Below are 11,900 nucleotides of genomic sequence, written 5' to 3' on the forward strand. Positions count from 1 at the left end.
ACACACTCACTAGATAAATAAATAAAAACGCTAGTCTTAATTAAATTTATACCTCAGTCCTGAACTTGGATGGCAAACAAGCAACTTTCTGTTGTTCCACTGCAAAGTGGAAATAATGATTATGGGTTGTTCGGATAAATGAAGTAAAAAAAAAATTTTTATTATGTATTTATAGTCTATAAAAGCATTTCAAGGCAGTATAGGTATGAGAATAAAATCAACAAAAATATGCATAAAAACAAATACTGAGTGGGTTAAAAAAGAAAATTCATATTACAAAGGCCCATCTAAATAGTATAGTTTTCCAAAAAATGTCTGATAGAAGGGAGGGATGATTCCTGCCAAACTTCTGCTTGTAGGAATTTACAAATCCTAAGCTTAAGAGAAGTCTTTGGAACAAGAGAATAACTTGGCTGATTCAGTTTCAATAATAAAAATAATAGAAAATTTGCATAAGGTTTAATGTTTACAAAATATTGTGTGTTACAATTTTATCAAAGAAAGTACGCTGTACAGCTACAGTTTTTATAGTTCTAATTGCACTAAAAGGTTCTATTTTTGTGTTTAGGTCTGAAACAACAATATTAAACAATATTTTTGCGTTTGGTTCAGTTACTGTAAAACAGCTATGGAAATAGGAAATGAGCAGACATACAACATCAACTTGACAGGTAAGGAATCAGCCCAATTCATTTGCGGTCTTTGATGCTTGAAACGCTGCAAAATGCATTTCCATTATAGAATGGAACACATAACTAAACAAAGTTTTTTAAATTGAGAAAATTGTTCCTAATACCTGTACTTATTTAAGCTCTGAGATATGCTACTGGGTTTGTTAATGACTTTGTTGTTCTAATTTTACAGTATCCCATTCCATATGCTCTTGGATTTGCATGTTGCATTGTTATAAGAAGTTGAACTAGGTCTTTGTCGCTTACTATTTTCAAAAATCCCCTTGATTTTTTTTACTTTTGGAAAATACATATTCCTATGTAAAGTAACTACTGTACAATAATCAAGGCCCCCCCAAATTCTAATGTCTTTATTAAAAATACATATTCCACCTTTCCATATTTGTATAGTAATTGTTCAAATCACAGTGAATAAACAAAACAATTTAAAAATCAAAGCTTTTGTATAAATCTCGCGTCTGTATAGCACTGCAAGCACAAGAAACACAAAAATACATTTAATACACAGACACCTGTAGGCTTGATGAAAAAGATATGTCATAAGCTGTCCACTGTTATACATATGAATGTGGCTTACAAATATAAAAGTGGGGCTATACTTCAGCCACATCATTAAACAAACCCTTCATGAATATAATTTGCAATAGGTAAACTACAATTTTGTTGCGATATATCCCACTGTGACTATAATACCATGTTAGCTTTTGTCAACTGATTCTTCCTCCTCCACCAAATGCCCCTGAAACATTTCTTCCTGTTCTCACCCAATAATTAGTTTGTCACTTTTGCAGGAGAGCTGCAAGAACTAAATCTGTCAAGGATTGTTAAAAACTTTTTTTTTTTTTTTTTGCATGATGCTTAGAATGGCGTTGGAACTTTTACCATGTTGGAAATTTGTGTGATTTTAAAATTACTTGCCAATAGCTAAACCTTCCTGTATCTTTCTGTTTTTGAGAACTGGATAATCTGAGTGATACTCCATTTTCCGGTGATGAAGAAAATGGTGGAACTGAGGAAATAAAACCTGAAATCAATGGTAACTGGAACGCTGTAACGTCGATTAATGAAGCTAAGATCAATGCCAGAGCAAAGAGGAGACTGAGAAAAAACTCTTCTAGAGACTCTGGAAGAGGAGATTCAGTGAGTGATAATGGGGAAGCACTGAAGAATGGAGTCACAGTACCAACAAGTCCAAAGGGAAAGCATCTGGATAGGCGATCTCGTTCAGGAAAGGGAAGGGGTCTACCCAAGAAAGGTTGGTGTGTTTTGAATTCACAGCAAACAGAAATAACCTATTGAGAGTTTATCTAGGTTTAGATTGATCTTCATTTTGTACTTATTCCTAAATGTTTTGTTTTACATTAATTTGATAGCAACAAGAATAGAGATCTGCATAGTTTATATCTGCATGTATAATACTTTTTCTAATTTAGAACTCTGAAATTTTAAGGTTCATAATTTTAATATGAAATTGTTAATTAAATAAAACAAACACAAATACTTGGAGACTTGATAATGACTGCTGCAGATAGCTTATGCTGTTCTATTTAGCCTGATTAAAAATGATTGCCTCCTGTCTTGTTCATATTAGGAAGATAGTGAACAGTGTCAGCTTTGCTGTTCAGCTTCTGTGAGCCTTTCATGTGAATTTGAAAACTAGATTTCTATGAAAGGTTAGAGTGCAGTAATAAGACAAAAAATAACACTGACTTGTAGTCTGGTTCTCATCTTTGCTGTTAAACTTTTTTTCAGGTGGATCAGGAGGCAAAGGTGTTTGGGGAACACCTGGGCAAGTGTATGATTTGGAGGAAGTAGACATTAAAGATCCCAACTATGATGATGCTCAGGTAAGGAAAATGGTTAGTTTCCTCATCTGATGAGTGCCCCACCCCTGAACAGTTATTTCATCAAAAACTGATGATGTAAGTAGTCTGTGTTTTTCACTGACTCTTTCTAGTCTTGATAAAAACAGAAATTGGGCATAAAGTCCATCTCAACTCTATTTAGCCACAGACATTTAATTCTGTGCTTAGTTAACAGCTCCTAGAGGAGGAGAAAACAGCAGTGGCCCAGTGATAGAATCAGCGACCGGGAAGGAGCAAAACATAGGGGTTTGAAGCAGCATTTGCTGTGCTGTTCTGCTCACCTGACAGATAAATTGTGAAGGTGGAATTGAAGTGTGGCTGAAGAACACACTGTGAGCTGTTTTTCATATCAATCTTCAGCTATAGCTGCATTTCTCCATTTTTGGATTAGTTCAACAGCTTACCTCTTCCTTCTTGGTGTTATAGAGTAGTTGAAACTGATGGCAGCAACTGAAGAGAACAAAGCCATTACTCATAGAAGCCTGACTGACAGTATTAAAGGGATTATGAATGGAAAGCCTGTGAAAATTTATGGGGAACTATGTTCTAAAACTGAATTGTTCTGAGCCTCCCCAATATAAATTTTGTTTTATTAAATTTGTTGCATCTTTGTTTAAAGCAGGATAACTGTGTCTATGAAACAGTAGTTCCACCTTTGGAAGAAAGAGCTTTTGAGAAAACGCTAACTCCAATAATCCAGGAATATTTTGAACATGGGGATACTAATGAAGTTGCGGTATGTCTCATGGCTTATATTTTGGAAATTACAAGCAGTGATTAATGAGATTTAAAATAGTTCTTTCAAGAGTGGGGTACTTAGGTCCTTAACCATCAACCATAAAATCCTTCTGGACCGTCTTGAGGAGCTGGGGGCACTGTCATACAGTGGTTCTGCTCCTTTCTCCTGGGCCGTGTTCAGAAAGTGGTGGTGGGGGATGAGTGTTCAGACCCCTGGGCTCTCACTTGTGGTGTGCCTCAGGGTTCTGTCCTCTCCCCCATGCTTTTCAACATCTATATGCAGCCACTGGGAGAGATCATCAGGGGGTTTGGGCTGGGTGTTCATCAGTATGCGGATGATACCCAGCTCTACCTCTCTTTCAAATCAGAACCAGTGAAGGCGGTGAAGGTCCTGTGTGAGTGCCTGGAGGTGGTTGGAGGTTGGATGGCGGCTAACAGATTGAGGTTGAATCCTGACAAGACAGAAGTACTGTTCTTGGGGGACAGGAGGCGGGCAGGTGTGGAGGATTCCCTGGTCCTGAATGGGGTAACTGTGCCCCTGAAGGACCAGGTGCGCAGCCTGGGAGTCATTTTGGACTCGCAGCTGTCCATGGAGGCACAGGTCAAATCTGTGTCCAGGGCAGCTGTTTACCAGCTCCATCTGGTACGCAGGCTGAGACCCTATCTGCCTGCAGAATGCCTCGCCAGAGTGGTGCATGCTCTGGTTATCTCCCGCTTGGACTACTGCAATGCACTCTACATGGGGCTACCTTTGAAGGTGACCCGGAAACTACAACTAATCCAGAACGCGGCAGCTAGACTGGTGACTGGGAGCGGCCGCCGAGACCACATAACACCGGTCTTAAAAGACCTACATTGGCTCCCAGTACGTTTCCGAGCACAATTCAAAGTATTGGTGCTGACCTTTAAAGCCCTAAACGGCCTCAGTCCTGTATACCTGAAGGAGCGTCTCCACCCCCATTGTTCTACCCGGACACTGAGGTCCAGCGCCGAGGGCCTTCTGGCGGTTCCCTCACTAAGAGAAGCCAAGTTACAGGGAACCAGGCAGAGGGCCTTCTCTGTAGTGGCACCCTCCCTGTGGAACGCCCTCCCACCAGATGTCAAAGAGAACAACAACTACCAGACTTTTAGAAGACATCTGAAGGCAGCCCTGTTCAAGGAAGCTTTTAATGTTTGATGTATTAGAGTATTTTAATATTTTTTTTGGAAGCCGCCCAGAGTGGCTGGGGAAGCCCGGCCAGATGGGCGGGGTACAAATAATAAATTATTATTATTATTATTATTATTATTATTATTATTATTATTATTATTATTTTACTTTTACAATTTCTGTCTTTTATAATAATTAGTGGCATAAACACAGACTTTTATTAGATTATGAAATGTGGGTCTGTTGGTTGCAGATTAGTTTGATGGCATCTAGTAATAATTTTTATTTATTATTATCACTGATTCATTAATTGCCTTCTAAACAACAGTCTCAAGGCACCTTACACATCGGATAAAAACAGTTAAAAACACAAAAGCAAGCCAGTGTATTTAACACAAGACTAAAACCCTAAGAAAGTTGACACTCATGGTAAAGACTGGTAAATTTTATAGGTAGAAATGGTACCTTTCTTTAAAATCCATATATTTAGATTGAACTCCTCTCTCCTGCTACTTCCACAAAAATATAGTAAGAATTAAAATTGCTCCTGAGTGATTCCCAAATAAGTCATATTCACAGTAGTTCCATTGAACTCAATTGATTTAAGTAACTTTCATCCATTGATTTCAGTGGGTCTCCTCTGACATACAGTAATTGGACAATTGTCCCTTATGTCAAAGGAGTTTACTTAACTTGCAAACACATTAGTTAGAGAATTTCTCTTACTATACTGGTTCCATAAGAGAGACATTCTTCCTTGCTTGTTTTTTTCCTCTCATCTCTACTATAAAACTCGTGTGCACTTGTACTAAAATAAAATGACTGCTTATTTTACTTTCCACATATTTAGGAGATGCTGAAAGACCTCAATCTTGGTGAAATGAAATACAGTGTACCAGTGTTGGCTGTATCATTGGCTCTGGAGGGAAAGGCCAGTCACAGAGAAATGACATCTAAACTTCTTGCTGACCTGTGTGGGACAGTAGTTGGCAAACAAGACGTTGAAAAATCATTTGATAGGCTTCTCAGAGAGATGCCAGAATTGGTATTGGACACTCCCAGAGCACCACAGGTTTGTTTAAAATACCTATTATCAGTGCTATTTTTCTAGAAAAAGAGGTGCCAGAACTCACCATGAACGTCTCCCTTGTTCTCTTATAATGGCAATGACATCCACTTGAGAGGTGACGGAACTGAGTTGCTGTGAGTTCTGGTTGAAAAAAGCCTTGCCTATTATTAATTATAATTTGTTTCTGTGGTAACATCTGTTGCTCACATTTATTAAAGTACTTTTATGGCATAAAGGTACACAATAAAGTTTTGATACCCTAATGGCTAAATCATTAGAATTTATATGCAAATTCCATCACAGCACAATGTACCTTAACTTTCTGTGTCCTAGAACTCCTTGTCTTCCCTGCTACCACCCAATGTATTGTATTATCTTTTATGTATTGTGCCAATATATTCTTACATTTGTAGCTGCATGTAATTGGCTCATCTGTTTATGTAAAATTAAGAAATGTAGGCAGCTGAGGTAGCAGCACTGCCTGTACTGCTGCTTGAACCAGCCCGAAGGGGAAACAGCAGGGGTGCTTGGGTATGGCTTCCTTCTCCCATTTTGGGGGTGTACTACTGCTTCGTGTGACATTGTGACTGATCAAAGAAACCCTGTCTATCTCAAATTTAATCTGTAAGACATATTTCTTTTTCATGGCAGTTGGTGGGTCAATTTATTGCAAGAGCAGTCGGAGATGGGATTCTTTGCAATAGTTACATAGATGGTTACAAAGGCACTGTGGACTGTGTCCAGGCTCGGTAAGTGCATTGCCCTTCATAGCTGGGGTTCGCAATTAAAGGTGATAATCCAGTAAAAATTTTGTATTTGCCAGGTTAAAGAAGGCTTACCTATTATTTTTTAAGAAATAAAAACATCAAAGATTGGGGTTTATACTCTTTCTTGAAAAGTTATGAAGATATAATGTTTCTGCTGCCTCCTTCCATTGCATAGCTTGTGGAATATTTAATACCTAAAGGCAGTGAATGGCTAAAAGTACAGAATTCAGAGAAAAGCTTTAGACAAATAATGGAAATTTAGGGAATAATCAGCAGCTGCTAAGTTTGGATGTTTAGGGCATCAGTTCTAAAAGTGTTAGAATATTGAGGTGCTAGAGCCTTAGATAGAAGAAACAGAAGCAATTATCTCAAACATCTGGGTATGATGGATATAGGGTACTCTATGTCATGGACTATATTTTTAAAGAAAATACACCAAGGAAGCATCATGCAGGTAGTGTCCTTTCAATCAAGAAACATGTATCATATCTTAAATAGTAGCTAATAATAGTTCCCTGCTGCAGGATTATTTTGGGAAATAAACTAATGTGACTGTTATATTCACTGTGTAAAACTTTGAAAAATAATTTGAATTGGATTGATGATTTGTAGTGAACAAGCTACAGCTTTTTTGACCTAAGTTAATGCTGAACACAAGTTACCGGACCCCATAAATATTAGGTCACTTTGTTACAATAGCAGTCTTGGTGTATAAATCTTGCATCTCATTGTTAATGCAGATTTCTACAGTGTAGTTTAAAGGCTTAATGGTGAATGTAAAGATTCTTAAATATGTTTGCTTTTATTTGCAACTCTCCTTTCTCTTCACAGGGCTGCTCTGGATCGAGCTACTGTATTGCTGAGTATGACCAAAGGTGGAAAACGCATTGACAATGTGTGGGGATCAGGAGGCGGGCAGCAGTCTGTAAAACATCTTGTTAAAGAGGTAGGTAATTAAGTTCAGCTGTTCATTAGTGGTTAACTTTTATATCCAGTTAACAGGACTGGTTCAGTGTTACAAGGGGCCCCTTGACAACATGTTTTTGGTCTTCCCACTCTCCTTCTGCACCTCCAAGCAGGCCTAATGTTTCTTGCTGCACCATATAAAGCGAACAAGGCAGAGGTGGGAGCAACTGCTGCCCAGTGCCTTTGCCACGTCGTCTCAACTTGCTCACAAGCTGTCTTTCGGTGGTATTCTGCTACCACTGGCTGTTCTTGCATACTTTCTGAGTGGCCCCACTGAGTGGTATCCTCTGTTCTGCCACAAAAAGTGAGAGTGCAAGTAGGAAGAGACGTAGGGTAAACTACTGGACAAAGCAATGATGCCTCTTTGTTTTTTCCTCTAGTAATTTACTAATGCATTGTATATTATTAAATTCATGATTATTCATTCATGATTACATATGTACTGAACTATATTTCAATTCCATTTCATTTATATCTCAATTACAATAATTGATACATAATTTATCTTTTGGGATCTTACCTGCATTATATAATGAATTCATATATTTTTTGTATTTAGCAAGAAAGCATTGACCCACTGTGCCATAGAGGGTGCTCATCAGTAAACATTTAACTTAGAAATTGAAATACATTGTAGATTTCAGAATTGTAAGCTTTTTAACATCTGGTCTTATACATTCCTGTATTTTTAATCTACTAGATTGATATGCTGTTGAAAGAATACCTTCTTTCAGGAGATGTTTCTGAAGCAGAACGTTGTCTCCAGGAGTTAGAAGTACCACATTTTCACCATGAACTTGTATATGAAGTAAGGCAGGATTGTAACTTTATTTTTTATTTTATTTTTTACAACATAGTATTATAACTTTCATTGGAAGTTTAGTTCTGAAGTTACAAACTTTAACAAGCATAATGATTTTTATGTTGAAGGAGCTTTATTGAGAGTTTCTCCTTGGTGGTACTATTTTACACTTGCTTGTAAGCTGACAAAGATGCTTCCTACAGTAGCCTGCGTTACATAATCTGTACCTTTTATACTAGTTTATTTCCCTAATAAAATGCCTGGTAAATAAAAAGACTGAAGTTGCTTCTTAAATAGTTCATTGACTACCTCTTACTTTATTTTCAATGAAGGGAATATCAATACTGCATATTATTGTTAATTTCAAAAGAGAATGTTTTCATATCACCTTTGGGTTTCTTTTACTTTTTACTGGCTTCAAAAACATGTTTCTCTATTACACTTTGTGGGATTACCAAAAATGGACCTGTATAGGACCAGTATAGGAATGCATAGTATCAAATTCCTTGAAATCTCTAGATGCCTTTCACACTATTGATTATGGGAGATTTTCTCTTCTCAAGCTTGTTTTTGTGCTTTCCATAATATCCTTTTCCCTCTGCAGTATAGTTATGTTTGTTCCTTGCTGAAAATATGTACTTTCCCACCATTTCTACCTGAACATTCAGTTAATTTGATTTTACATTTTAGGCAGTTGTGATGGTTTTGGAATCAACTGGAGAAACAAACTTTCAAATGATGCTTAATTTGTTGAAATCCCTCTGGAGGTCTGCTGTTATTACTATGGACCAAATGAAAAGAGTAAGTGTGCCTAACAGATTTCCAAGCATTTCCTGTTAAATATCCTTATAGCTGAAAAGATTGGGTTGCATTTATTTGTGTTTATTAACTGGCATTAAATGAACAGCCCTAGAATTAGATCAGGGAACACAAATTCTGACTTCGTTACAGAATTTGAGGGTTTTTCAATGATATTTTTAAAAAGAAAATCTAGGAAGAATGTAGAAATCTGTCTTGTACAAAGTCAGATTGGTTGTCTGTTAAGTTTAGTAATGGTGGCTCTATTGTCACCTGCTACCTAATATTCAGGGGCAGATCTACTAGAAGACACTTTAGTCAACGTTGCTTAAAATTTTTGGATTTTGTAGACCGAATTTGAGTCACACAACTCAAATCATTCTATGATGCATCATGCATGTATATAACATTTCCCTAATTTTCATCTCCCATAACTTGAAAACTATAAGGCATAGGAATTTTTTTATTTACACCAGTGACTTTGACATGTGAGATAAACCAGTACAACAATTTTATTCAAAATGTGAGATGTAGTAGTTATGATGATGGTGATGAACTGTCATGGAACAACCCCGTTGAAGAAGGTAACAGTGGTTACCCAGACTTTATTGCTGGTTGCGAAAGGGCCCCCATCACAGTTTAAGCTCCAGGGCCCCAAAAACGTAGGTCTGCCGCTGCTGATATTTTAACTGTAGATACTGGGGACTATATTAGTATGAAGTCTGGCAACAGATATAAAAGATATATAATTATATATATTTAAGTGAAAGTTAAAGGTAACATACCCATTTAGTTAGAAACATTTTAAAAGTTTACTTAATTCATACTGAAAATTCCTGAGATAGTGAATTTTATTCTAATTTTGATGTTGCAGGGCTATGAACGAGTTTACCGTGAAATCCCGGACATTAATCTTGATGTGCCACATTCTTACTCTGTGCTTGAGCGGTTTGTAGAGGAATGCTTTAGAGCAGGAATAATTTCCAAACCAATGAGAGACCTCTGTCCTTCCAGGTACATACTTAAGGATCACTGTGTCAGAGAGGTAGCTGTGCAGCAAATTAAGTCCAAGGGGTGCAAACCTAGCTAGTTTGTCAACAGAATTTAATCAAGTCAGATTGGCAACTTATTGATTTCTTGCATGGTAGTACAGGCTGTCTTAGGACTGGTGCTGGCTAAAGTGGGTAGAATAGCTTGGAATCTCTGATCCAAACTTCCATTCTAAACCTGAGCATGTGGCTTGAAGGCCCAAGAGGCCAGTCACCTTGTTGAAGTGAATTAGGTGTGGTTCTAGTCAGTTCCTGAATGGGTGACCACCTGGGAACTACGTGTTTGCCACATTGGGTTCTACAACTGAAGAAAAACAGCATATAAATATAAGAGAGTAAGACTATATGGATATTTCACTTGTGTCTTCCTGTTGCTACATTGTGCTTTCTCAGATATTGCCAATCTTCTTCTGTGCTGTAGCTGCTTTTAATTTCTTTCCACTTCTGCTAGGATGATTGGGGTCAGAGGAAACTGGTTATTATTTATAAATTAATTTATTTATAAATTATTTATATTATTTATAAATTTCCGTAACTTATTATAACCCTGTTGAAGAATTCTTAGATTCCTGCAGAATAAATGATTTTGAAGCATAACCCTCGCCAAAACTAGGATATTAACTGAGCCGATTCTGGAATCTCAATCTATTCTTAAATGTCAGAGTAGGGTTCTCCTTTGTAGATTCCTGGCTTTGGGTCTTGCACTTTAATGCTCCAAACTTTCCTCCCCTGACCCCATCAGAGTTTGAATCCAACAAGCAGCTCATATGCTGCTAATAGAACAGAGCAAATGCAAGTGTCTATAATTTGCATACATATAACTAACCACACTGCTTTGAGGGTGATTTACAATTTTTTTTGCAAATTAACTTTCTGCCCTCTTCATATGGCCAAGTTTAAGGGATATATTGAAAGCTAATTGTATATTTAATTTTAGGGGAAGGAAGCGCTTTGTAAGTGAAGGAGATGGAGGCCGCCTGAAAGCTGAAAGCTACTGAATGAACAAACTCTTGCAGCTGTAGATGTTTAAGGGAATATATATGTATATATTCTATAGTAAGAGTTGCTTAGCACAGTTCATTTATTTTTTAAGAGATGCACTTGTTTTGGGGAACAAATACCTTCTGATGGTTTTAAAAACTTGTGTTCACAAGGGAAATTCTTCAGTTTTCTTTTCTCTGGAGCTATAGTTGGGACAGAACAAGTAACAACCTTTCTGTGGAGGTTTGCTAAAATAAGCTACTATTTTGGAAGGGCCATATGTTTGACCTAATCATTCCATGTTTTGCATTGATGCCTGCCTGCCACTCCTTTGTTTTAAGGACAGTGCTTTTATAGTGAAATCACTGGTTTATACAAAGCTTTATAGAATGGGTCATTAAGCTGCTGGAACCCTATTTTGGCTTCTGCTGGGAGAAAAAAGTTTTTTTCTTTGTTTTAAAGAATCTAAGAATTTAGTTTGATCATAAGATGTATTCATCTTTTTCCAGGGGAACAATTGATTTGCTCTTAAATTAATTCAGCAAATGGTGGCTGGAACATCTATTTTTTCTACAATACTGGAAAAACGAACAGTTCTGATAGAATGTATTGCAAAATAAACTTTTGTGAAGCAGATTTTTGCCATGTTTTATTAAACAATTCTAGAAGTACATAATCGTTTACTCTTAACTATATCTATGGTTGGTCTCCTAATCTACTCCTAGAGGAGCTCTACCTGTGGCCCTTTGTGTTATCTGCTTAAAGTGCACTTTAGTTTGTTTTAATGTATGCCAGCATCATTACTCTACAATGAACTAATCCTGGAATAATTTAACTGATTCATCCTAAAAGCTTGCCAAGCACAGAAATGGGTTTGCATGGCAAGAAAAAGAGGCCACCGCTAACATAAAATTGCTGATTCTTTTATGCATGGTTAATAGGGGTGTGCTATTAGCAGACATGCTCCCACTCTTAGCTAATTATGGTACATTGAAATGTTTGCACCAATGTTAATGCTAGCCT

At 37.2% G+C, this 11,900-nt stretch overlaps 1 protein-coding gene across 2 annotated transcripts; it reads left to right on the forward strand.

Moving 5' to 3' along the window:
• The first annotated feature begins 574 nt into the window (after positions 1-574).
• PDCD4 (programmed cell death 4) lies at positions 575-11,513 on the forward strand. 2 transcript variants are annotated; one of them, XM_083616648.1, is made up of 11 exons: positions 575-671; positions 1,648-1,947; positions 2,445-2,539; positions 3,177-3,293; positions 5,296-5,517; positions 6,166-6,263; positions 7,113-7,227; positions 7,948-8,055; positions 8,740-8,850; positions 9,722-9,861; positions 10,834-11,513. In XM_083616648.1, the coding sequence occupies exons 1-11, from the start codon at positions 629-631 to the stop codon at positions 10,892-10,894; spliced, it is 1,410 nt and encodes a 469-aa protein (XP_083472774.1). In that variant the 5' UTR covers positions 575-628; the 3' UTR covers positions 10,895-11,513. The 2 variants fall into 2 exon arrangements, with proteins under 2 accessions (XP_083472774.1, XP_083472775.1); XM_083616649.1 differs by having other exon boundaries at positions 3,180-3,293.
• Positions 11,514-11,900: the final 387 nt, after the last annotated feature.

The sequence above is a fragment of the Podarcis filfolensis genome (genome assembly GCF_964270895.1).
Source record: "Podarcis filfolensis genome assembly, chromosome: 5".
Classification (NCBI taxonomy): domain Eukaryota; kingdom Metazoa; phylum Chordata; class Lepidosauria; order Squamata; family Lacertidae; genus Podarcis; species Podarcis filfolensis.

Bases quoted from the DNA above. Each gene is read 5' to 3' on its own strand.
- PDCD4 (XM_083616648.1), top strand. From the start codon at position 629: ATGGAAATAGGAAATGAGCAGACATACAACATCAACTTGACAG. The intron at 672-1,647 runs GTAAGGAATCAG...TCTGTTTTTGAG, and splicing joins ATACAACATCAACTTGACAG to AACTGGATAATCTGAGTGAT. The intron at 8,851-9,721 runs GTAAGTGTGCCT...TTGATGTTGCAG, and splicing joins CTATGGACCAAATGAAAAGA to GGCTATGAACGAGTTTACCG.